The 27,489-nt window shown below is 40.6% G+C and overlaps 1 protein-coding gene across 2 annotated transcripts in view; it reads left to right on the top strand.

Annotated features, from left to right (window-relative positions):
- ABHD5 (abhydrolase domain containing 5, lysophosphatidic acid acyltransferase) overlaps positions 1-18,522 on the top strand; it is a 32,913-nt gene extending 14,391 nt beyond the window's left edge. For both annotated transcript variants that reach the window (XM_014556428.2, XM_032459089.1), the window contains exons 2-7: positions 3,722-3,807; positions 6,106-6,478; positions 11,391-11,545; positions 13,962-14,073; positions 16,312-16,498; positions 17,087-18,522. In XM_014556428.2, coding sequence (XP_014411914.1) covers positions 3,722-3,807; positions 6,106-6,478; positions 11,391-11,545; positions 13,962-14,073; positions 16,312-16,498; positions 17,087-17,176 — 1,003 coding nt within the window. In that variant the 3' untranslated portion in view covers positions 17,177-18,522. The remainder of the gene's footprint in view (positions 1-3,721; positions 3,808-6,105; positions 6,479-11,390; positions 11,546-13,961; positions 14,074-16,311; positions 16,499-17,086) is intronic.
- Positions 18,523-27,489: the final 8,967 nt, after the last annotated feature.

The raw sequence follows: 27,489 nt of genomic DNA, 5'->3' as shown, positions 1-27,489 counted from the left end.
CCTAAATTGTTCATTCTGTTGATTACCCTTTTCTTGATTCACCTCTTTGCATTGACATTTGTTAGTTTTTCTGTTTTGTTTTGGGGGATTCAGGTCCTTGCCTTGCACATATCCTGTCTCCTAATAATGGGCCAGTGGTACTTTGCCTATAGAAATGAATTTCATTTACCTTCCCTCATCCATTTTTGGTGTTTCTTATGACCGAAGCCTTTATGTCACAAACACAATTATCAAGCACTCATATGGCCAACCAGCCAGTTAGTGTGTTTGGCACTGGCAAGGTAAGAATGACTTTTAACATGGGTTTAGCATTCATTGTGCTCAGAGTGCAGTAGGGCAGATACATATGTCAACGAATAACCATGGCAGTGGTAACTGTATCTGTAACAGTTGCCAGAGGAGTGACCAGTGACCTTGGCATCAGGATCAGGGGCAGCATCTCAGAAAAGGCAAGGTATTCTGAGTAGAGGGATAGCTGTGCAAAGCCGTAGAGGCATAAAATAACATGACATTTTGGGAGTTGTGAAGTACTGAAAAAGTAGTGTACCAAAGACAGGGTGGGGAGAGGGTAAGCTGTGGATGGATCGTAAAGCATCTTCTCTGTAGGTTTAATGAATGTGACTTCATTCTGTAGGTAATGATGGCTCCTCAGACATTTTAAGGAAGGTAATCACCTGAGAAAAAATAGTTTTGAAGTCACTTAGAATTCAGCTCAGACCTCTACTTATGTCACTAGCTGTATACTCTTGGACCTGGTGCTTAACATTCCTGAGCCTCAGTTTTCACATCTTGAAATGGGTATAGCCTGGACTGAGACTATCTTGGATTGTGAGTGATTTAATCATCCAGCAAAATTTATTTGTTGAGCGCCTGTTATACATAATGCCCAGAGAAATTCCACAGGGAAGGGAAACGTAGAGCCTCCAAAGCTTAGAAAACGGTGGATACTGGATCAGCCCATCCAGAATCTAGCACATTTGTTTGTTCACATCTATTTGTATTCATGTGTTATCTGTTGTTATTAGTAGCACCTCAGACAGAAACCTGGGAATCTTCTATTATACCTTCTTTGTAACCAGTTATCAAATCCAACCTGTTTTACTTTGTGTGCAAATTTTATTATGATGAAATGCTTAAGTGTGTGTTTTGTGTTCATTTGCTGGATTTTGACATATGCATCCACCTGTGTAATCCAATTGTCTGTTAAGATGGAGAACTTCCCTATCATCCTCTTGCAGTTCATTGCAACCAGTACACTTCAGGTGAAGCAAAAACTTCATTCATTCATATCATGAGTGCACATTAATATGCTAGGTATTGGTATGGAAACTGAGAATGCAGTGAGCCCTTACCTTCAAGGTTCTGATAGTTGGTTGAGGATACTGATGAGTAAGTATGAACTTTATAACATGACTTCAGAACTAAGAAAATAAAGCTTGAGTACAGGGTGCCATCCTGCTTCCTTGATCTAATGCTCTTTGGGTATGTGGGCAGAGGGGAAATAAGACCTAATCTGAGGCTGATAAGAGGTGTAATGATCCTGGAAGGAAGTGGGGAGGTATATTCTGAGGAGATTCAGGGCCAGGGAATATTGTGTGTCTAGACCCCAGAGAGAATAAGAAATGACAAAAGTGATATTAGTGTCAAGTAAAGGCTGGAGCAAGGCTGAGTTTCCCATTGTAGGTCACCTAGAAGCAGCCTTACCTTCGAGGCCAGGAGTGATGGAAAAGGGTGATTCTTTGTCAGTCCTTATCTTTGAACTCCCCCTGAACCTTACATAAAACTTTTATGGCACCTAAGTGTTAGTGAATCATTGTTATTGCTGTCCTCAGTACAATATCACCTACTGTTTATTGAATGTTTCTACATCTCTTATCTTGGAACACACTTCATGCTTTAGAAGACACACAGAAGAGAGAAGGCAGTGTCAAGGGGCACAGATAACTCGGTGCTGCCACCGGGTGAGGAGTGCCAGCAGCCCCCAGAACCCAGAAGACACCAAGAAAGGGGTTTCCCCTAAAGCCTCTGTTGGGAGTGTGGCCCTCCTGACACCTGGATTTCAGCTCAGTGATGCTGATTCCAGACACCAGGTCTCCAGAACTGTGACAGAATACATTTCTGCTGCTTTAAGCCACCACTTTGGTGATAATTTGTTACAGTAGCCATTGGAAACCTGTTGTGTCACCACACAGGTATGTAATTCCTTATGTGCACATGCTCACACCCTTCCTTCCCTCCTGAACCACACAATCCACCTTTTGAAATACCCTATTTATCTATGAGGATCTGGTCTAAAAGCAACTTCCTTCCTGACCCCTTCAGGGAGAATTCATCACTGTTACCTCTGTTGGTAACTGGTATGTCCCCAGTGATTATAATACTTATTCATAGACATCAAGTGCCCTATAAATACTTGTGGGTGAATTAATTCTCTTGTGTTTTACAGTTGTTGAGTCACCTGTTTCTTCCATTAAATTTCTTTTGCTATATTTATTTTTTAAATTGAGATATAATTAACATATAACATGTGTAAGCTTAAGGTATACAATGTGTTGATTTATACATTTGTATATTGCAGTATGATTTCCACCTTAGCTTTAATTAATACCTCTATCACATCACATAATTATCTCTTTTGCTGTGGTGAGAACATTTAAGATCTAGTCTCTTAGCAGTTTTGAAGTCTATAATACAGTACTGTTGACTGTAACCACTGTGCTGTGCATTAGACCTCCAGAACTTACTCATCTTCTGGTTGTCATTTGTACCTTTAGCTTGTTTTATTTTAAAGTCTTCCTCATCTTCTTGTCTCTCCATCCCTATTGCCAAAGCCTTCGTTCTGGCTCTTAACCTCTCATCTGGAGTCTGCAGTAGTTGGTCTCTCTTCCTTCTCTAATTCATTTTCTCTTCCATGGGAAAGCTGTCACTTTAAGCGGTACTGGCCACATGCTGAGCCTGTCAGATGACTGCCGATGTCCTATGTTACCTCAGATTGTCACACGTGGTCTGCTGTAGGCCAGGAGTTGACCTGTTACTGGCTACGGGCAAAGTGTGTCAGTTCCAGCCTCCACCTGCCTTTCCTCTCCTGCTACGTGAGGCCTGCTTCCTTGCTCTCTTTGTTCAGCTGTCTTCTGCCAGATGCCTGGGTCATTCTTACCGTCTCCTGTTTGTTGGAATCCAAAGCTTTCTTTTTACAGTTAGCCGATTCGTGCTAGTTAGATTGTACGTGGGCCTGTCCTCTGCATTTCTTTTAGGGGTCTCTTCTACTATTAACCATGAGAATTGAAGCTATGTTTTAAAATATCTCCTGTTTTTGTAAGATTTCTCTTCTCTCAGCCCTCATCATAGGTGAACCTACCATTGAAATTACCCTACTCATGATCTTTAACTTTTTTGGACTTCCACTCTGATAATAGGCTGTCTTGCAGTGGGGTAGGGGAATACCTTTTTTGTCTTTTCTTGTTCTGCCCATTGATGATGTGGAATCTGACTATCCATGCAGGTAAGATGGACCTTGTAGGAGGGTCTTAGTCCGAAGGTGACTATTTGTAGTCCAGTACTTTATCACCATGCTTTGTACCTAGTAGGTGAATTTGTCACATACAGACAGTTCCTTATCATACAGAGGGTAAATTTTCGTTTCTGCTTTTCTCCCTGTGTAACAGTGGGAGTTGAGAAAAGGATAAACACACTCACTTGTATTTTGTTTCTGACACTCTAGGTCGGGCTGGCTAACTGGTTGGCTTCCCACGTGGTGCCCTACATCAACATCACACCTTAAAGAAGCTGAAGAGAAAATTTTAAAACGTAAGATTTTCTTCTTGTAAGTTAACTGACCTGTTTACTAAAATAGGTTCAATATATATCATTGCCTTCAAACTGTAGATGAGATTCTGTGATGTGTTAGTTGTTGGCAGAAGAACTTTTTTCTTTTTTCATGTCATCGGCAAGCGCATAAACGTGGGAAGAAGACGGGGGTCTCAAACTTTTTGGTCTTGGATCCCTGTTACACTCTTAAATTAGGAAGTACCCCCGAGGAGGTTTGTTTATAGGCTATAGTTATCAATATTTACCATGTTAAAAGTTAAAACTGAATAATTTTAAATGTTAATTTATTGATTTATTTTAAAACTATAGTAATAAACCCATTACAGGTTAAAATAAATAACATGTTTTCTAAAAATAACTCCTTTTCCTAAACAGAAATCTAGTGAGAAGAGTAACCTTGTTTACAAGTTTACAAATCTCTTTAATGTCTGGCTTCACATAAGGCAGCTGGACTCTCATATCTGTATCTGCAGTCAGACTGTTGCTAATCACTTATCTTGTGATCTCTGGAAAACTCCGCTGTATAACCATCAGAGAATGAGAGTGAAGAGGCAAATAAGTCTTAGATTGTTATGAAAATAGTTTTGATCTTGGAAGACCTCCTGAAAGGGTCTCAGGGGCTCACCAGCGGACCCCAGACTGTGCTTTGAAAACGGGCTCTGGGTGTTCCAGAGCCAGCAGCCTTGGTATAGTGGAACACTTAGTGAGCTATAACCAAGTAACCTGGTCTCGGCACTGGGTTACAGGATCTTGGGCAAGTCGCCTTTCTCAGCTTCCTGGTTTCTGCCTGTAAAATGAGTGGGTGGGATGATCCTTAGAATTTCTTCTGGTTCTAATATTCTAAGATTCTTTAAGTCTACATCTATAGTAGTGTGGAAACCCTTTTTTTTGTTCACTGTGAGCACTGTAATTTACCCACCCTTGTGCTGTCAGAGTATTCCCAGGTATCTGTGGGCATATCTTCACAAGCAGTAATGTTTACTGTGCAATTTTGTTTACAGGAAGAGATTAAGTGGTGCAGTTCACATGTGTGATTATTGTGTATATGTGTGCGGATGTTTGTCCACACCTGTTTTTCATCCTCTCAACCACAAATGAATTTTGTTGTTTGAGCATTTGAATGATTCAGGAGTTAAGTGACCAGAACTGTGGACATATCCATAGAAGGGGACAATTAGCCATCATACATAGATTTTTAACATGAAAGTGAATTTCTGCTCTGTGTACTTGAGCCATCGTGTTCTCTACAGAACTGGGAAAGTTGTCATTGTGGTTTACTAAATGGAAAAATTCTGTCAGGAGATTTAAAAGGGTGCTAGATGCTCAATTCGTGCCTTTAATAAACATATTGATTTCCTACTGCTAGGTTCTAGGGTAGCAAATAGGAGTGAGAACTGGCCCCTGCTCCAATATCAGACATGGAAGCAAACAGCTAATACAGTGTGGGGAGCTCTTTAATAGAGGCTACAGATGGCTTTTATGGAAATAGGCAGACATCTGTGTTCAAAATGCAGATGTGGTTTGGCTAATACTGGACCAGCCCCTTTTCTAAACTGGTGGCAGTTCCCCTCACTCCGGTGGCATGGGCTTCGTTAATACCCTGAACAAATGCTGGCTTTCCCCTTCTCACTATATGGGTACAAAACCTGAGATTATTTCTTTTGTTAAAGGGAAGAAACTCCAGATGAATATGCACAAATAATTAAGAAATATATACCTAAAGTATAGCTGTTGATTTGATGATTTAATGTAAATGAATTTCAAATTAGTTTCATCTTTAGTCAGTTTTGGGGGAGATTTAAAGTATTTCATCCTGTAGCATTGAAGGCATATAAGAAGTTTTATCCACAAAATTGTGATTATTTGCTTTTTTTAGAGAGATTGTTGGATTTGAACTCAGACTACCTGGCATCTGATGCTGAGGAGTTCCTGCCATACCCTGCCACCTTTTTCAGTAACTTTATAATGACTTAAGATTTCAGTTAACATATATAATACATATACTGGCAATCCTTCCCTAAATTCATGATGACTTTTTAAGACCTAGGCCACAGGTACTTGAGACTTGTCTAAGATAGATCTTCTCACTAAGATGTAAAATACGGTAATTGAGAATTACGTGCTTCAATCAAATGTCTTTTTTTTTTTCTTAGGGCTCACATAATAAAGGTGAAAACCATGTAAATGGATACTGAATGGTTTCTAATTGCTCTTAGAATACTCGCCTTCTCAGAAGTAGTGAAGCTAAGCAGAATTTCACCTTTATGTTTCCATTAGGTGTCCCCTGCACATACAAAAAAGGACCTGTTCGTATATCTAATGGAAATAAAATATGGACACTGAAGCTCTCTCATACTATTTCAAATAAGACTCCACTTGTCCTCCTCCATGGTTTTGGAGGAGGTCTGGGACTCTGGGCACTGAATTTTGGAGATCTTTGCACCAACAGACCTGTCTATGCTTTTGACCTGCTGGGCTTTGGACGCAGTAGTAGACCCAGATTTGACAGTGATGCAGAAGAAGTAGAGAATCAGTTTGTGGAATCCGTTGAAGAGTGGAGATGTGCCCTGGGATTGGAGAAAGTGATCTTGCTTGGACACAACCTGGGTGGGTTCCTGGCTGCTGCTTACTCACTGAAGTACCCATCAAGGTAAGTAGTGGTGACAGAAGAGGCACTCAAGTGCTAGTTTCCAGTTCCTATCTTTGGTGATGGTTGATGTTGAGCTTTATAATACAGACATTCTCTTAAAGGGCCCTGTAGACCAAACAGCCACAACCAATGGCCACTTTAGTGGCAGAAATAATGATGTCAGGTTTTCCTATTATATATGCAACACATAGGCTTGAAAAGACTTTCTATTTGTTAAACGTAGAATGTATGTAATTTAAGCCACAAGTAAAAATTGTTGTGGTATTATTGTTTACTGTTGTTATTATTATCATTAGACTTGTGGATCCAGCAGGCATTTTCTAACCTCTTCCAGGTTTTAGTAAGCTGTAGTAGGAAACCAGAAGTTTAGAAATGAGAAGATGTAGGCACTGGTGCTGTCTTTATGGCTTAGAGCAAATCACTTAATCTCTAAATTTTAGTTTCCTCACCTCTAAACTATAGAAAATACGCCTACATAGGATATCGTATAGGGTTTTCTATTATACTGTGCCTTATTGCTATAGAATTATTTTTAAGAGTCACCGAATTAATGAGTGTTTGCTTCAGAATCTTTGTAGCATCTCCTCCTTTCTTTACCTTATTATCTTATGCTCTTTCTTGTTACTTATGTTGCTAATCTAAGGGGAGGTCATATTTGAGTGCTAAGAAAATAGAAGAAAAGCTTATTTTTGTTGTTTATCTTCTGGAAAGAAATAAAGAGATCAATTTTTTTTTGTTGCCTACGTATTTTTCCATTGGACTAATGGACTAATCCAAAATTGCAACTGACATGGATGTTGAAATCTGTGAATGAAATGATGGTCATTTTTAAAGCTCATATGTGCACCTGTCAGGCTCCTCGTTGCATAACTCCAGGTGTGCTGTTGACCCAGAATTTGAGGTATGGAGCAGCAGCCCTGTGTCCCTGAGGTCATCTTCCTCAGGAACAGCCAGCTGTATCTCTACAGATTCTTCACCTAAACTTCAGCATTTATAGGTGATTCTTTTCTGGAGCATTCACAGTCTTACTGTGCTAGACAATAAAACGGTCTTGTCAACTGGCAGATGTGTGCTTTCAAAAGAAGTCCAAATATTCTTCTTCTTGGGTTTTTGGAATTACTGTCTTTTATTGAGTCCTGCTCTCAGGGATAGACACCTAGCTGTATTTGTGGGGAAAGAATGAGAAGATTACTCTTCTGGTTTAACGCAACAGTGCTCTTTGTGGGGGTTGAGCTTCCTCTGTTTCCTATCTGGTGTTTATTATGTCTGTCTTGTGGTAGTTAGTCCCTGGAGAAGTGACATGGGACTCTGTGGGCTAGACTCTGGTCACGAAACCCTGTCTTAGAATCCTGACCCTTCATGACTGTCTACTTACTGCTTAGGTCAGTTGGTGAGATTTTTATTTACAGTTAGGAAATGTTCCAAAGAAATAGGGGCTTCAGTGATTCAGAAGGGAATGACCATTTAAAACCTATAAAAGAGAATAGCAACATATTTTGAATGACATGGGGGCTGTGTGACTGGTGGGCAGAGAAGTTAATGAATTGAGGGATTGATGACTCCAAATGGAGGCACAGACCCCACATTCTTTGCCCCAAAATGACCTTATTTCATTTCAGTTCTCTTACCTTGATGTGTCATAATTAGAGATGTCAACTGTAATTTTACTTGTAGATTAACGTGCTGCATCACAAACAGGACCACCGTGGGAGGTATCTTGGGCTTCCATTCTGTAAAATCTTCATCGAGCAGTGTCTGGTCACCTAAGGTGGGAGCAGAGGCAGAGGAGGGTAAGCCGGCAGTAACAGCCAAGATGCCATCTCCTTTCTTTCATCCATTTGCTCAGTTTTTCTTTTAATTTTCCTTTCCTGTTGGCCTCTGATGCTCAGGGCCCGATATAGAGACTCTCTGTGTTTTATAGGTATTTGTTATGGACTAAGGGAAAGGACACTATGAAAACTTGTATTAACTTAGAAAGTGTTAGGAAAGAGATCTGTTCCAGGTTACAAAAGAATAGGTTACAGCTGGTCTTTACTTCTCCACTAAAAGGTTCTCAGATCATCTCACTTTTGACCTTGCCTGACTGTATCTCCTTACTATGCAGAGCTGGGCTGAGCATTTTTTATGAGCCCTTCTTGAAAAGGAAGGCTTGAAGTTGGAGGTATTTATTGCTCTGTGCCCCATTCTCCCTGCAGTGGCTTGGAGCCAATGGGAAATACCTGGGACTAACTTCATCTTGAGAATGCCTCATTTGTGCACTGACTTGAGTTCTCTCTGGTCCTTTTCCTTCTCCTTTCTGTGTTCCATAGGAGGTTCTGTAGGCTTCTTTGTGCGTTTTAGTTCTGAATCTGGTTGTTCTTGTTGTATTATTTCTGACTGGTGGCTAACTTTTAATCTTGTGAAAGTCAGGTTTATATACCCTTGTTAGCATTTAGACTCAGCTCTCCCAGCATTGTTGGAGCAGGTGTTATCTACATCTTTGTCCCTGTAGGCTGTAATCTGCACACCATCATCACACTCACAACCTACTCTAATGGCTCACCTGGAGAAGAATGTTTCTTTATGTTTCAAAACTGATGGACTGTTTTCTTGTTCCTGTTTTGCTGATTCTTTGTTTTTCCTGTAGTTTGCATCAGCCTCAGATTCTTGATAAAGATATCTGATAGGATGACTCATGTACACTATCTGGCTAGTCCCATACCTTAAGCCTAGATGTGAACTAACAATCCCAGCAGGCTTCCCTCTATGGGATGTTAGAGGGTGTGGTCTGGGTCACCGTAAGAGTTTAGCTAGACCTTAATGTCCTTATAGACAAGGACCAAAAGGAAGCTGGAAAAGTACAACACTCCAGATGTTTGCTGAGCATCTGTCTACCATGTGCCAGGCTGAGGACACAGAATTGAACAAATGTTGAGGCAGTTTACTCCCTTTCAAAAAAAAAATGATCTGCTCTAGTCCATATACTTTGCATAACCTGTTAAAATTTCGAAGATCCATAGTAAACAAGGCAAGCCAAAACTAAGGCAAAAACAATACAGCCACTTAACTAGAGACAGATGAGACTTTCCTGCCCCTAGAGCAGACTGGGTGATATCCCTTAACACATTTGTAACAAAATTTAATCATCTTTTCAGGTAGAGTATGTTTTAATAAAGAGCTTATTTTTCTCTTTAGGTAAGTCAATAGTAAATAATACTGGCTGTTTTCCCAAACCAATCAATCTTTGCTGCTTTCATTAATTCCACTCATGCCTCTGGTGTGTGCGTCCCTCCCGCCCCCAGTTCGCACTGTAGGTTGTCATAGGAGGAATTAGGAGGTAGTCAGAATGTCAGGGATAACTATCTCTGCCATTAAAAATACAACAAAAAAAATTCATTTTCATCCCCCTTTCTGTGCACTGCTAGAAAGTAGTCTTATAAAACTATTAAGCAGTGAAGGCACTCCAGGTATATGGATCTCACATATGACATATCTCTACACAGATTTGTAGTTACATCCTACAAATCTTCTTGATGCTGTGAAATTTAGAGTGTAGTGTTAGGACTGGTCTAGAGTTGGTAAGAGTTAAGCTTTACCTTTACTTATGCTTTATGTCGCTTGGCCTGTATTCTGCCGATGGCTTGTTGGCATCTGTTAGTATACTGGAGGTGGGAAAGAAGGGTTTTAGCCCTAGTTCTGTATTATCTAGCTTTAGGTCCTGGAGCGAGTCACATAAAGCAGCTCAGCTTTCTTCTCATCTGTGAGGTGAAAGATTGGGCTGGGTATTCTCCAAGGGTCTGTGGAGCTCTGTGCTCTGAAGCTGTTTGAGAAAATGCAGTCAAAGCAAAGGCCTCATTACTAACTCATCTTATCTGTGCTGATAAAAATAATAAAACATTTTATATCGAGGATAATAGCTATCTAATCCCATGTTCTGATTTCTTTACCTTTCTATTTTGGTTATAACTTAGGAAAGGGACTTTAGAATCAGTGTCAGTTCATCCTTGGGAGATTTTTACTGGCATTGGTTGGCTATTTCAGCTACCATTGAATATCATCTTGTGTCAGGAGATTCATGTTTTGTTTAAGATCTCTGTGATGTGTGGTAGCGTGAGGCAACCACAAGGAGGTGGTTCTGGATTTCCCTCATCAGAAAGATGTTTTGTAAGATGAAAAAATTAAAATTATTAATGGTAAGGAACAATTTTATATGAGTTTGGACCGAAGGTTTTCTATCTCTTTGATCAGTAAGGAAGAAAATTAGGAAAGGATTCAGAACAGAATCTAATGCCAGTATATCATGGTGTTATGGATAGGGCGAATGTGTTCCCATTCACCAAACTGGAATCCCAAACTAGGGGGTATATTTTCAGCCCATATTGTTACATTATCTTCATGTTTGTGAAGAGTTCATTCAAAGTCTTTTCAAATCCATCTAAAGCCCTAATACCTCTTAAATTTTTAGAATGATTTGGTTCATAAGCATCTATTGTTGGTGTCTGAATCTATTTTATGAGTGTAATATTAATCTCCAGTCATTTCTGCAGGTTCAGTCTTGAGATACATGGAACCGTTGGATTTTTCTGAGTGGTCAGTGGTCTGTATCATCTGCCAGAGTGTAACTTAAACAACAACACACACTGTCTTTTCTTGTTTCTCAAGAATAACTGCAATTAGCATATACCCTTTCACACATCCGTTATTATCCACCTTTAGGTAGAGTAAAAGTGAAGCCCAGTTTCTACCACACACCTCAAATCCCACCAAATCTCATCATTTTACGAATAACAAGAGCATGATGTAACGTTTTTTCTCTTTAATGTAAGGTTTTTAAAGGTGGTTCATTCTACCTTGACTTTATAAATCATGTACAAGTTCTCTATAGTCCTGGGGTGAATTTGCCAAATGAGCTGTTCTGTTCTTTCCTCAACAGGGTTAGTCATCTTATCTTAGTGGAGCCTTGGGGTTTTCCTGAGCGACCAGACCTTGCTGATCAAGAGAGACCAGTTCCAGTTTGGATCAGAGCCTTGGGAGCAGCACTGACTCCCTTTAACCCTTTAGCTGGCCTCAGGATTGCAGGACCCTTTGGTGAGTGCTTGTATCCATATCCTAGGAAAGCAAACCATTTATAGATAGTAGTAGAGGAGTATTTGCTGATCACCTCTGTTAGTTCAAATCTTAAAAACAAACAAAAAAATCCGGAACCTTACTTTTTTTCCTCCTCCTCCTCTAAAAAGTACCAGTCCATGCAGAAAGATGAATGAAACTAGACTCCAAGAGGAGTCTGTGTCTTATAAACATTACAGACAATTAGCAAGCAGAGAAGGTGGGAAATGCTAAGGATTAGGGTAGGCAACCTTAAACATTGTGAAAAAAAGCCAAGCAAGCAGAGTATCTTGAGGAAGTTTATCCTCTAGCCCAGGGTGTGGGAGGAAGTGACCTGCTGGGGCACCTTTGGCCAGTGATGATACCTACCCGGCTGGCAAATCATAAAGCCTGACCTGATCGACAGCCAGAGGATAACAGTTACCATCACCCTTTCTTGCCTTATAATGTCAGAGTGCGCAGAAGATAAAGTCATCCTTTTCCACAGAGATTTGGAGACTCCTGATTTCTGTTTCCGGTCATATTTTGAGTTTAGTCTCTGATTTAAGTTCATTTGACTCTCAGCTCCTCTGTCAGCCCCATAGCCCAGGGGATTTCCTTCCCTTGTTGATGGTGATGGTCTGGACCTCTGCCTTTCCCTCTTACAGCTTGTCAGTTAGGAGTGCTTTTAGCTGAAAGTAACTGAAGATCTAAGCAGTTTAAACCATAAGGCCTTTTATTATTTCCTCAACAAGCAATCTGGAGGCAGGCGATTTCAGCATTGTTTTAGAAGCTGGCTCCTTGATGCTGGGGTTTGATTCTCTGTCTGTGATTCCCTTGACCTTTTATGTCACAGTTGTTCAGTGGTTGCTATGGCAGGAAGCATCATCTCACAAAGCAGCACTCTGAGCAAGAAGAAAGGAAAGCACAGAAAATGGTCCTTCTCTCCATGATGCTTTGTCAGGGAAGTAAGTCTTCCTTGGAAGCCTCCACAGATTTCCCCCCTGTGTCTCTGTCCACCCCTAGTTCTTCTACCAGCAGAGAAGAAGAAATTGCTGTGACTGATCAGTCATCGTTTGTTCTCAGGGGCTAGAGTGAGAGGCCTGCTTTCCTGGGCATGTTGCTGCCTCCTTGATACACAGAAGTCAGGTTTTGTTAGCAGGAAAAGGAAAGAAGCATGGTGGGAGGGTGAGGGAGTGGAAATAACTGCTGCGTAGATGACTAGATTCTGCGGCCGTCTGCCTGGCCTGGCCCTTCCTTGCCCTAGAGCTATCCCTTTGGGGTGTGGAGAGCAGTGGCACTGCAGGAGTGGGAAGACGGCACAGGGACCAACTTGGTGACCACACTACACTCACTCAGTGCACGAAGAGATTACCTCTTTTCACCCCCTAGTAGAGCCACTCCTTAGGTCCCTGGCCTTATTTGATGAACTGCTTAGGAGCTTTATAGCCCTGAAATATAAGTGTATTTTGCTTGGTCACAGTTACACAGGTAGCAATTATGGGAAAAGTAAAGTATGAAAGGAAATCAGGAGGTAATGGTGGGGGAGGGAGGATGCCTAGGAGGGATCTTTAAAGCCACGTCGCCATCTCCCATCACTGCCTGCTCGTGGTGGTGAGGGTGATGTAGGGTTGCTGCTGCGGCCTGTGAAGTCTTGACGGGGCTGGATAACTCCTTCAGGGATGGAAAGCTGGGCCCGTAGAGAAGAAGCCCTTGCTAGAGTAATGGGCAGTAATTGACCAGTCCTTGGGCCCCAGGAGGGAAAACAGAGACCAGACAAAGGTTCCTGTTCTTCATCCTCTTTCCTCTGTGGGCCTTGGCCCTGCCTCTCACCTCAGGGGTGGGACCGTGGGAACCACTGTGGATGGCCTTCTTTCACAGGGAGTGTAGCTGGTGTCCCAAGCAGAAACTCTGAATTCATTTCCCACAGAAAGATTATTGATACTCCAGTTCACTTCGTTTGGATACTCATGTTGTAATGGTGCAAGAATGCAGTAAGTTAATTCTATGTATGAGCTGCTCTGTTCATCTGTCATCTTTGATGGAATTTATTTTCCTACAAAAACAAGGCTCAGGTAACTGTTTTTGAGCTCCTAAAGCACGCTTGTACATCACCATGTGACAGCCTTTCATTGTTATTTTGATCTTTCCTTAGGGAACTTGAGAGCAGCTTCTAGGATATGTGCTTTTTTCCACCTAAAATACATATTTGAATACATGTATAGGGAGGGTACAACTCAGTGGTAGAGTACGTACTTAGTATGCACGAGGTCCTGGGTTCAATCTCCAAAATATATGTATAATATGGCATATAATACTCATTGTACCAGCAAACACTAAAGCCTTCTATAATGTTCTATAAATTAATTATAACTTAAAACATATATATAATTTAAAACATTCATTTCCTATTAAATAGGTTTAAGTCTAGTACAACGTTTAAGGCCTGATTTCAAACGGAAGTATTCTTCAATGTTTGAAGATGATACTGTGACAGAATACATTTACCACTGTAATGTCCAGACTCCGAGGTAAGAGTTATGATTCTAAATTTACTGTGTTTGTGTTTTAGATTTTTCTCTTTTGAGAATATGTGAATCGTCCAGGAGACTGTTACCAGTGTGTAAATGACTAAATTTAAAAGGACTGGTTAAATTACTAATACTTTTTAATTTACTTGTCTATTCATGGAGTACCTACTGTGTAAACCATCATACTGGATTCTGATGGGAGATTAAAAAGCGAAATGTACTTTCCTTCCCTGAAGTGCCTGTGGATAAGTTGAGGGAAGTCTCAGTCTTGGGCATCTCATGGAGGTGGTCGGAGTTGAGAGAGAAAAAAATTTCAAATTAAACAGTATTCCCAAACTGAGTATAAATGTTCTACAAAAAAAGAGTTCTGGATGAAACAAAAGTAAATTGTTTTGTGTACCATGGATCTTCTTAGAGTCTGTTACTATGCCAAAGGGTTTTAATCTCCCAAGTGCATGGGAGATACTGGGCAGCATTTTTTAAGTTCATTTGATGATCTCACCTGCCTTTTACTCAGCAACTGTTAAAAAAAAGTCTGTGCTTCAGCATGAGAAACACTGCTGCGGTGGTGAGGAGTACATGAGGGGAGGGGGTTCGGCGTGAATTTTGACAGTAATTAAGAGAGAGCATAGTGAGGGAGCAAGAGGGCCAAACAAAGGTATTTCTTACTTTAAAAAAAAAAATGAGTTATGGATGTTGGGTACAAGGCACTAGTGGAGAAAACAGCCTGGAAGTGGTGAGGAGCTCGGAGGAGCCAGAAAGACAAGGCCCTCAAGCTGGTAGGGAGAGGATCGGGAATGGAGCATGAAGATGGGGGCGCCAGGTCTCGTGTTGTGACTATACTGGAATTGCTGGAGGAGCCTGTCCACACTGTGACGCCTGAACCCTGTCTCAATGACTCTGATTCAGCATTCTGGGCTGCATCTTTAACAAATGCTTAGGTGTAGGTGGGCCGTAGGCACACTTTAAAACCTAGGAGTGGTACTGCATCCTTTCTAAAACTGAGACTTGAGTGAAGGCTGAGAGGTGAGATGCAGAGACAGCCTCCTTCACTTTTCCTTTTTTTTTTTTTTTTTTACCTCTCTCACGTCTGGCAGAGAATATGTACATCTACGTTATTAAAAAGATTGAGGCCTTGGAAGCAAATGTGGTATAGCTGTAGCCTCAGTCTTTTTAATAAAGCAGGTTAGAGGTTCTCTGCCAAAGGTGGCGGAGGCTACAGAGGTTTGGGGTCCCCAAAGGGTTGAGTTTTATGACTCACCAGGCAGTCGGGTCTGGTGGGTTAGGTCTGCGCACTTTATTGACTTGTTCAACAGTTCTTAGTTGTCTGTCCCAGGTACCTCATCTGTTTTCTGGCATGGTCAGAGTGTTTTGTTCTTCACCTTCTCACATTTCATGACTACATGTTCCTGTGTGGTCCTAGTCTGTTGCCTTTCTTGTGGTAGAACTTGAATTCATAAAAGGCAATTCAGAATTATGCCTAAGACCGCAAGGAGAGCAGAAATGACAGCAAAATGGATCTGTCCTAGATTCTGTACTCTCTCATATAATGGTCAGTCAGATGTAGCCACAAGAGAAGACACGGGAGAGGCTCAAGAAAACAAAGTGTAGTATACTCACAGGTCCTAGAGAAGGGTCACCGAATGCCATGAAGGGTCACAGTGGACACACCAGATTTGTCTCAGGTAGCAGAAGACAGGAGCGAAGGTGAAGTCCAGGCCAGAGCCTGTATTGGGTTCTGCAGGAAAGGCGAGGCAGCGCAGGGTGCACAGCGTAGGACTGGCCCGTTGAATCATTTCTGTAGGCTTTAAGATACGGGGGTGGTTTCCAGGTGCCTGCACCTGGCCCAGGGATGATTAAGGCTGAGGAATACTGCCTCCTGGGCTGTGCAGGCGGCAGAAGAGGTGTGGCTCTGGATGGGTATCCAGACACTAGCCCCACAGGAAATGTAATAATTTAAGGATAGGGACTTAGGGTTGCATGTTTTGACTTGGGAGACAGTAACTTTTTTTTTTTAAGAGTTTTTTAGAGTTTAACGCTGCCTTTATCAAACAAAAGCATGTATATTCCGTGGGCTTTGTTCCTTGCATTTCTTAGAAGTCATTCTCTATTTAAGCTGCAGTTTTCCTTACACAGGGGAGAAGCTAAGTATGAGTGTGCTTTGATGGAGGTGGGAGTGTGATGCATACTCCTCCTCAGAAGCCAAATGTGTGATTTTTTTTCCCCTTCTCCTTTAAGTGGTGAGACCGCATTCAAAAATATGACCATCCCTTACGGATGGGCAAAAAGGCCGATGCTCCAGCGGATTGGTAAGATGCATCCTGACATTCCAGTTTCAGTGATCTATGGCGCCCGGTCCTGCATAGACGGCAACTCTGGCACCAGCATCCAGTCATTACGACCACAGTCATATGTAAAGACCATAGTAAGTGTGTGGCCCGTTTTTGGTTTTCAGTTGTAGTAGCTAAAGTCTGCTCTTTGCTTTCAGTGAGATTTCAGGTCATCCCTGTGCTCTCACATCTGAGCTCTACCTGCAACCTCGATCTGCTATCACTTGGGATGGGGGCAGGGTTTGACCCACAGAAGTCTTCATGTGCAGACAGTAAATCGTGGTTCTTAGGGGCCTTGTCTGACTGTAGAGCCACAGCACCCCTGAGGTGGGAGAGACTGAAAGAAGGACAGATGCAGTAGCACCTCGGCCAGCTCTCCCACCCGGGGCAGTACCGTCTCATTCTGTGCAGTGTGTCTGTTGGCCCTGTCATTAGTGGTCAGTTTAGAATGGTATTTTTGCATATTAAAATTTTACTAGGGTTGACTAGATTTTCTCTTTATTCTCAGATTCTTTATTTGCTGGAAATACATAATAGTTACTACAGATCAGTGTCACTTATTCTTTGATGTTTTATTAATACATAGCTGTTCTCACTTTCATTGCTAAGTGTCTTTACGTATATCATTGTGTTCTATCAAATGCTTTGACTCACTGACCCTCTGACCGCTTTTCCTCTCCTAGGCCATTCTTGGGGCGGGGCATTATGTGTATGCAGATCAACCAGAAGACTTCAACCAGAAAGTGAAGGAGATCTGTGACACTGTGGACTAAGCACACAGAAGGTGACGTGGGAACCCCCATGGCTGACACAGCTCCTCAGCAGTGATTCGTGGTCAGCGGGGAAGAGTAAGGAACACAAGAACCAGGCAGTCTTCTTGACTGTACTTTGCACGTTTTCTTTATGAAGTTGCTCGCACCTTTACACCAGTTAGTGCCTTCTAGAAGGATGACTTTCCTTTCTCCTACACAAAATCAAAATATACAGGAGTCTCCAAATCTACTAGCTTTAATAAAAGGTTATTTGTCCCTCTGCTATACTGAAAAATTTTAGTTTTTCAACTGAAATTTTTTTATTCCTATCTAACTTTGCTATGTCAGGTACTTTTTATATTGTAGTCTATATTGCCAATTCTAAGAAGTAATTTCTGGGTTTATTATTTTATATACTTTTAAAGGTGCACTTTATTTTCTTTGCTTATATTTACCACGTCTGATAACTGATGCAGTTATTCAAAAGTCAATGTGTTTTCATGTAAAAATTTGTCACTTTCTTAGAACCCTTCGCTTCATTTTTGATTATGGAGTGACGAGACAGGGTTTTGGTTAAAAAGCTGGGAGCTGATCACTAGCATTGATTTTGCTGATTTTCCTCTGTTCTCTATTTAAGCCTTAAAGCCCCATTCAGCATTTTAAATATGATCCATCCTGACATAACTGCAACAGCCTAAGTCCTTGGAATCTTCTGTGTGTGGCACATTCTACACTTTCAGGGGAACAGAACATTCATACTTAAGTGATTCGAGTACTGAAAAGCCTTAACTGAAAGTCTGTTCTCTCCCCACCCTCCGCATTAATACTGTATTTCTTTTCTATGAGCCAGGATGCAGCAGAAGGAACAGATTTTCTCACCGAGGGGATATTAAGACTGTTACTTTCCAGTAAGCTAAGTCATGTATTTCCATCTAACTCTGATACATGGGTGCTAAAACTGGATTACATTTTTACCACTAAAATATAATCATCATTGGTGCTGTTATTATGTCTCATGGCACCAGAAATCAGCTAGCACTTTTTTTTTTAAGAGTTTTGCATTGATTAAATAACTTACATACTTGAAGTTATAGTATAAAATTTCTATAAGGTTGATTGAACTGTGTGACAAGAACTACCATCAAGTGTAGTACTTCCTTGCTGTTTTAATACAAGGAGGACTTCTTTGAAACTGTGAAAAAGCTCCGTCTGGTAACTGGCTGCTGAGAAGACCCTCTGCACAAAAAAATTGAATGAGATGGTCACCATCAAGGCACCTGGGCCTTATATTTTGCTAATGTTGCTCGTCTAGCAGAAAGGTGGTTATGTAAATAAAAAACAGTGAACTAGAGCAAATAATGACTTAATGGTTTTGATTGTTGGCATTTTTTAAATGATTAGTTAGGAAATTTTTAGCTGTTAGGAAATGTAAGGTTGTATCACTGTTGATTAACTGTAGGAAAGGCTGAATGTTCTGTTTTCAACATTATCTCCCCTACAGAAGAATAGGCAAATTATACTGAAGCAAGACAGATAGCTTCCTTCTGAGCAATTTGTCTCACTTGTTGGAGGAACTAGGTATCTCTACCTTGAGAACAAAAGTAGCCTTTACTTTTTAGTGTCTTAGATGGCCAGAGTCAAACCTATACGTGCTGCAAATAGTTTGAGTAATATTTTAGTATTTTTATTTGATACAATGTCCAGTCTCTTAATTCTCCTTTGCTGGGTGAATGACAATTTTCAATTGTGCAGGAGAGTTTCTGTGCAGGAAACTTGGTCCTGACCCTTGGAGGGAAGTTACTGGCTTCCCTTAGTCAATGCCAAGTGATTCAGTGAAAAGATGGACCCAGATGTCAACTGGAACTTACTTTCCTATCGACTGATTTTGCTTTATTTGAAAAGCATTGTTATAATTCTCTTTAAAAGTCAAATTTTACCTTGAGCTATTATATATGTAATTTTGTGAAGATGGAGTTAGCACAGAAGGTCATAATCCTTGAACTCCTAAAAATACAATGAGTCTTAATATTGTCTTTTTTTAAAAAAATCTATTATGGTATTTGATCTTTGCTAAATTATGCATGGTGTATTTTATTTTACATAATAGATTTACTGTGATAGTCACAATTAGAAGGAATATATTTTCTTGAGCCATTAGTATGGCCCTGTCTGTTTACACTAGTTATTATATAGGACCACAGACCCAGTGAGTGGGCATTCTAAGAGAAGGTTGCTCTGCAATGTTATGACCTCCATCTGTGGCTTTACCTGTATCCATCCACCCCCTAGTATGATTTCTGTTTTCTTCTAAAACTAATTTTTAAAATAACAGCAACAAAAACACAAACTCTAGTTTGCCTAGAATTTGTTTCAGAATATTATTTAGAAACACTTTTGAAATGTCTTCATTCATATACATATATATTTATATTTAAAGGACATACTAGATTCCAATAAAACAAGGTTTTTTCCTGCATACAGGTATTGTGAAGAGTAAACAATAATAGCCAGAGATCCCTAGTAAAGAACCATGGGAAGGAGGGGTAACCCTACTAGATATTATAACATACTATATACAATTTAAAGAAAGTCCAGGAATTTAGTATATGATAAAGGGAGCATCTTTATTTATGGAAGAAAAGACTTTAAAAAGGGTGTTGAAACAAGTGTTGTTAACCATATGGAAAATAATAACATTGAATCCATTTCTCGCACTATGCACAAGGATAAAATCTGAATGGATTAGAGACCCAGTTGAAAAAATGAAACCTTCATAGGTGAATTCCTTTATAATCTGAGAGTGGGGAAAACTTTCCTGTGCCTGAAAATCCAGAAGCAATAGGAGTTTATATCTTTAACTGAAAGTAAGAGTTTTGGATGGCCAAAAAAAGCGAAGTTAAAGAATAAATAATAAACTGGCAAAAATATTTGCAACATTTGTCACAAAGGGCTAATATATTGAAGAATTTCTAAACTTTGAGAAGAACCAGAAAGAATGGGAAAAAGCTATGAACAGTTCACAGAAAATAAAATGCAAATGGCCCTTAAACATAAGAATATGCATAATAAAAGAAATGCAAATGAAAAATACTGAGCTACCATTTCTTACCTGTCGGATCTGGAAAAGTCCAAGTTACACAGTGTACATTGTTGGTGAGACAATGGGGCAACAGGCACTCTCAAGAGTACAAATTTCTGTGGATGGGATTTGTTAACAACTAGCAAAGTTAAATATGAGTTTATCCCTCAACCTCACAGTCTCACTTCTAAGAAATCTACCTAAGGTGTCCTCTTGAAAGTATAAGATGATGTCTGCACAAAGATCTTCACTACAGTACTATTTATAACAGCTGAAGAGTGGAAGCCACCCAGGTCTCCATCTAGAGGGGTTTGATGGGAGAAACTCGGGTATGTTTCACCGCTGAAAATAAAAAAAAAAAAAAGAGAGAGAGAGAGAGAGCATCTCCAGGAGGGGAGAGGGAGAAGACTTCAGAACTCCACGCACACTGAGACACGTCTCAGCTGGTCTCTACTCTTGTTTGTAGGGATTTTGTTGGTTGAATGCCTGAAAAGGGAGATGGGATGCCCTTCAGACTGTGCCAGCTTAGCCAGCATTACTGACCACCTGTCGCAGGCTCTGGTGATAAAAACAATCTTGAACTCCCTGCCCACCCCCCGCCACCACTCCCTCAAAGTGCTATCCTGGAATCCTCTCCAGAGCAGAGGAAGGGAAAGTGAAGACCAGGAAGTTTGGTGTGCTACCTATTGTGTAAGAAAGGAGGAGACAAATGAAAAAACACATTTGCTTCTATTGGGGAAAAAAAAAGCAATGGGGGATTAGTTACACCAGTAACTAATAAGTCAGTTCCCTTGTTGGTGGTTGTGGTAGGGAGCTAGGCAGAGATGGCATCTGGATCTGGATCTTGTTTTATACTTTTTACAATGTTTTCTATAATTAAAAACAACCAACTCTTACAACCAAAACTTAACTCCCTATCAAGTTGGCGGTATAACCACACAGAAGAATTACTTCAAGTGACTTTAAAGCCCAGCATTTCGTCTGCACTTTGCTAACGGAATGTATCCTGTAAACCAAAGAACCACAATGGAATCTTAAACTGCATTCAGTATTTTTATTTTTAGCAATGATGTACTGTTGGTATTGGTGTTGTACTTTGAAACTATGTATTTACATATGATAAAGTAAATACTTACTATGTCAAAGGAATTAAGAGCCAAGATTTTTAGTATGAGAGAACAAGAGATAAAAGAAAAAATTTTTAAAAAAAGATAAAATCAGGTTAACATCCTGTAATTGTATATTTCAATTGGAAATACCAGCAAAATACTGTGACTTATTTTATCCCCTAAAAAATACATATTGTGTAGCTCTATCTGATTGCCTAGAAGCAGTCAGAGCCCAGTGGAAAGGCCCACTCTACCACCAGGATTATCCCATTAAAATGGACCAGGAAAAGATGGGATGACGCTGGACCACTTTGTGTCTGAAAGCAAGAAAGCAGTCAGAGTAAGGTCATATCAGAAGGACCCAGGAGCCAACTTGAAGGGGCTCCCATAGGCCAAAGATGGAACAATTTGAACATCAAAAAGAATAGCTATTGACATGAAATATATAAAAATCCATGAGTTTTTAATGATAGCTTAAAAAAAAACTACTAGTCATCTTTGGAGATTACTAGGGCACCAGCTTATTGTTTTGAAAATTGTTAACTGGAAAAATAAAGTTTTTATTGTGACATCTTTGCGTATCGGGTTAACCTGGTAAGGGAAAGTTTTTCACTTAAGAATCACAGCTAAATGCCAGAGAATTGATAGGATTAGGAAAGCACCATTTTGTCACCTCTTGTGAAATAATGAATCTAGGCTTCTGAATGTATTGGCTGAAAAGTTGATGGAAAACGTTTTATTGGACAGCTCGGGTTGGTAAGAGCTGAACCCCAGTGGTCAACCTTAGCATTACTGAAAAAGAAACAACCAGAAGTCACCTGCTTCTGACATGTTGTAGCAGCGAGAACCCAGCACCACCTATGATGAATTATTGCCCCAAACAAACAAAACTGAACCTGAATGTAAGCAAGACTTTTACATCTAACAATCAGTTTATGAAAGCATGGGATACTGAGGAACAGGTTCAACAACACACTTAATCCAGAATCTGGAAAAGTCCACAGGACACATAATCCACTTCAGCAAATGGAAGGTGTAAAATGAAGGTGGTGGTGAGGGGACTTAAAGACTGGAGACACCTAAAGGACTTGTCGGATCCTGATTTGAACAAAACCACCTTACAAAGACATTTTTGGAAACAATTAGAGAAAAATTTAAGACAAATTGGATATCAGATGATATTAAAGAGTTATTAATTTCGTTAGGTGAAATAATAGTATAGTGACTTTTTTTTAAGCCCTTATTTGTTAGAGATACATACTAAGTATTCATGGTTAAAGTTATAACTGGAATTTCCCTGAAAATATTCAGGGAAGAAACGGGCAGGGGCAGGAAATAGGTGAAATGAACAGAACGCTGTTACACTGAATTTGAGGGACAGACACATAGGATACATAGGGGCTTATACAGGGGCTGATTCTTCTGTTTCTTCTACTTTTATGCACACTTGAGAATTTCCGTAATAGAGAATTTTTGTTTATTTGTTTTTTTAGGAATAAAGAAAGAGCAGAAAAGTGTGTAATAGCTGGAGGGGGAGCCTTAGATTAACTCAGCAGAAAGAGTGGGGAAGTGACGATGCAGTAGAGAATGGTTGGGATGAGGTATTACCAAGGCTAAGGGCAAGTAGTAACTCTCACATACTATTGGTGGGACTGTGAATAGGTATCACCCCTTTGACAGGTGATTCACAATATGTGGTAAAGTTATGTGTGCTCTGTACCACCTGACACAGCAGTTTTGTGTCCAGCATTCAGTCCCACAAATAGGCCAGCACCAATGTGCAAAGACATCTACAGGGTGTTCATTGTAACACGGTAATATTAAAAATCCGGAAGCCAGTGTATCATTAAATCCCAGGACATCAGTATGCTGGAATATGATGCAGCCTTAAAAATGAAGTGGGTCTCAGTATATACGTGTATCAGATCATCATGTTGTACACCTTAAACTTACTTACATGTCAGTAAAGTTGCAGTAAAGCTGGGGAAAATGAGGTAGGTCTGTCTGTAAGTGCCAATAGGGGAAATTTCCAAAATATCTTTAATGAAAAGAGTGAAGAAAAAACCCAGAATTCAGAATAGTATTTCATATGTATACATACACACATGCGTGCGCACACACACACATTCACACACTCACAAATGTATACAGAATAGTGTGTGTCTCTGGAGTTATGTAAAGACATACCACATACTCATATATATAGACATTTTGGGGAAGGTAGATACCTACCTGAGTTTGTTAACAGTGGTTAGCTTTGAAGAGGGACAATTCATTATGTTGTAAATGCTTTTGTAAATTTTGGATCCTTGTGCATTCCTTTTGTTTTAATAAAAACTCTATAAAATATAGGGAAAAATCTTGATTACATGTGAAATAAGTAAAAAAAAAAATAACTAAAGGGACTTACTGGCTCTGTGTTCTGTGTGGATGTGCAGACACAGATTGAGGGAAGAAGGGATAGATGTTCAGAATATGGAAGGCTGTAAGTCTCAATGATTTAATGTTGAAAATTGAGCTATGACATTATGACCGGTCTTTGTTCTCTCTAAGATAGAAATACAATCCTGGCATGAATCTACCTTCTTCATCTGCCCTCTTTTGCTTAAACTTTTTGAAAGAGGGACCTGAACTAAAATACATATTTCTATCTATCTGTTAAGCTCTTTCTCTGTCTCTCCCCATCTCATATGCACCCCCATATTTCTCCTGCTATTTCCTGTGAAAACTCTACTTAGACAAAAATTTTTAACATATATAATTAGAACTGAGTAGAAAATACCCATTTTCTGGCCATAACCTGGCTTTTAGGATCACTTAATTAGGTTAGGTCCCAAATTTGAAATTGAAAAACATTCTTGTCACATAGTTTACTAAATGAATGGGTAAGGAATTTTATTTCACCACATATTTTAATTCCTAAAAAATTTTCTCTATACTCACTTAAGTCTTAAGGGGTTTCCATTGAAGTGCCCATTAACTGAAAATTTATAATAATCTAAGCCTTTTTCCTTATTAAACATTGCATTCATTCTGAGAGAGGGGTCACTTAACTGACAGATGCAAGGGATAAGGGTTCTAAATCAGGTTTGTCACATTGTCTCGGGGCACTTGTTAGAGAGACAATTATGAAAGGCTGAATGACTGGGCCCTATTTCCTATTTGGTAAAATTAGACATGTTAGTCACAATGACCAGGGCGGGAGTGCATTACACACATTTCCTGCCACGTTTGCTGTGTCCATTGTGAGTTGTTTCCTAGTTTTTACCTATGAATGTGTTTATAATTGGGAGTTACAGCAATGGAAACAATTAAATGTTGAGACCAAGATGCCAGACAGGAATGACTGGTACTTCACCTTCCAGCACCAGCCAGCTTGCTGTATTTCTGCTGGTTTGCGAAAACCCCTACAGATCTTCAATACACACCTATTCCAGACTTGAAAATGCTGCTTTCCATGGGGTGGGTTGGGCATGGGGGTTCAGGGATATGGAGAGTAAAAGATGGCAGAGGAGGGATTCCTCATGCTGACCTGCAGGAGACCCCTGAAGGACAGCCGTCCCGTGATGTGTGATAGGGTATGTGTTGTAACATACCATAAAAGTTTTCAGTGATGATTATTAAGGAGGAACGCATCCCTTCTGTGCCTAGGAATGACTTCTCAGCTTCATGTGGCCCATACCAAATGTGGGCAGCTGACACATCTTCCTCAGCAGCCAAATGCAGACACCACACCTTTAAGTGCAGCCTGGTTCAGCAAATGTCTGAACATGAGGTCTGGACCAAGCCAACTTGCAGAGCAGCAAGGCTCAAACTCTGTGCGTGAGTCCTTGAGGCTGCTTGTTACAAAGTGCAGAGTTGAGCCACACCCCCAGGAGATTCTGATGCTGCCCATCTGTGCGTGGGGCCTAGGTGTCTACTTCCAATACATGTGACGTGGGAGTGTTGAGTTTTTGTTTGGTTTATCAGGTAATTAATTTGTTTGAACCCAAATCCAATGCTTTGACAGCTTTAGAAACGCTGTCTCTTGGTGGCAAGTGAAACCTCAGTTCAATTATTTTATCCTTAGCTATAGTCTGGCCCATACAGCCAGCCAGAAATTTGGGCAGAGGTTATGTCCAGACTTTGAGGATCCCTTCTTGACTCTCCCTCTTGACTCCCCAGGGCTCCCCTCCGTCATTTTGCAGCGGTTGTACTTACCCTGAACTCTATCCTCTGGGTCTTGAAGCCAGAAAGACTGCTGGTCGTCTACCAGAGTTCTGGGCCAGAGTTGTGGCGTTCCCTCAGGCTATAAGAGCTGTGAAAATGCTCTTCTCTGCTCCAAGTATCAGGTTAGTTCCTGACTCTACCTTTGTTCTTTCTCTAGTGCATTTAGGGTGTTATTTCTTGGTGTTGTCCAGTTTATAGCTGATATAGGTGGCTGGGTTGGTCCCCAGTAGGATCTCAGCTAGACTGGAAGCAGAACTCTTGGGTCAGACTTTGAGATCACTGTTTTCCAGTGTCCCTTTTGTACAAGCTTGAGATTTGGCTGGGTAGGAGTTTGCATCACTGAAAGACGAATTTGCATCTTATTTCTGTACGTAGCATTCTGTGGAGAGTTCACTTTACCATAGAAATGTGAACAAGAATTAGCCAGTGCGAGAAAAGTGGTGTGGTATTTGCACTGCTTTTAGAGAAAGAGGTCCCAAATCTTGCTAAGATAAAAACCCAGTATAGTTTGTGGTCAATAACCCTTCTGGAAACGGCCGTTTCTGCCTCATCTCCCTAAAGCAGCTTCCTTTTAAGTCCTTCTGTCTTTAGCTTAGCTGGCCTCACAGGTCTTGCTCACCATGCCCACCAGTGGCTCCAGAGTTTGCAAAATTTTGTTGGCCCATTATTTCCGAGGCCTCTGCCCTCTCTTGAATTATATTTCTCATACCTAGGTTGGAGCCATGCTGGTTCATTGTCATCTCGTAGCTGTAGTGCTGTACATTTTTACTAAGCCAACAAAAGCAAAACGCTTAAATTCTTGAGAAATGCCAAATTCTCATAAATTGGGAAGGTTCCAACAATTTCAGATAGTAAAGTGCCCCAATATTTTACATGACTCAGAACCCCAGAGCACCCACTATACGGTAAGATTAGTGAAATCTTTTTGGTCTAGAAGTCAGCAAAAATCTTGAAGAATGAATGCTTTTAAACTTCTGTGCTGCTGATGGAAACTATTCGTAATTCCCTAAAACTAACCCATAACAACCCTAAAAAGTAGTGCTTCTGATACATTTCCTCCATATCTCCACTCCCGGATCATGATAAAGAAGGAATTTGAAAATAATAAGCTGGCTCTGACAGGGGTTTATGTACGAATATAATATGAGATTCTGAGGATCACTGTCGTGTGACTTGTGAATTGGAGCTCTGACATCCATCTCATCATTCATTCATCTTTGGCCTGTGGGGACAGGAGCCAGCCATTAAGTCAGGTGTCACATTAAGTCAGGTTGGCAACTCCACTATCAGAGACACAGCTGAGAACCAAGGAAGCGGAATAAGGCCTGAGTGCTCAAAATGGGCCCCACCAAGACTTGCACAGAAAACTTTTGATGTCTGAAGATGCAGAGACCCAACCCTCAGCATTCCAACAGCTCGCATCCTCACTGCACTTCCAAACTGCTCTTTTTAATCTGATGTGTGGCTTAGAATTCCACGTAAAAGCAAGGGTTTCCTGGTTCCTAAGCTAGTTTTTTGGGGGGGGAGGGGGGGAGACTGTGCAGCAAGGAGCAGCAAAGAATAAGTTGGTTCATTTAAAAATAAAAGGTTTTAAGGTTTTCATGGTGCCTCTAACCATCATGGCCTTGGACAGAGCTCCCAAGAGATCCACACTTGTGGAAAAGCAGTAGGTCCCCTCTCTGATAATGAGGAGTTAAACTGTTCAACTGCAGCGATTCATGATGAGCTTGGCAGAGAATATACAACGGGGAACTCAGTGTGTTTGAGGAATGGAAAGATGGTCATCTCAGATGACTGGAGGAAGATGGTGTCCTGTGGATGAAGACGGGGAACACATAGCCCTTTTACAAAAGGTGTTACAAATACCTTATCTCATCCTAACTATCTGTTCTGGGTACCTCATAAGATCTTGGATTTCATCCTAAGGACAACATACC

The sequence above is a fragment of the Camelus ferus genome, chromosome 17, assembly GCF_009834535.1.
Source record: "Camelus ferus isolate YT-003-E chromosome 17, BCGSAC_Cfer_1.0, whole genome shotgun sequence".
NCBI classification, from domain to species: domain Eukaryota; kingdom Metazoa; phylum Chordata; class Mammalia; order Artiodactyla; family Camelidae; genus Camelus; species Camelus ferus.
This window is presented reverse-complemented; position numbering and strand designations above follow the sequence as displayed.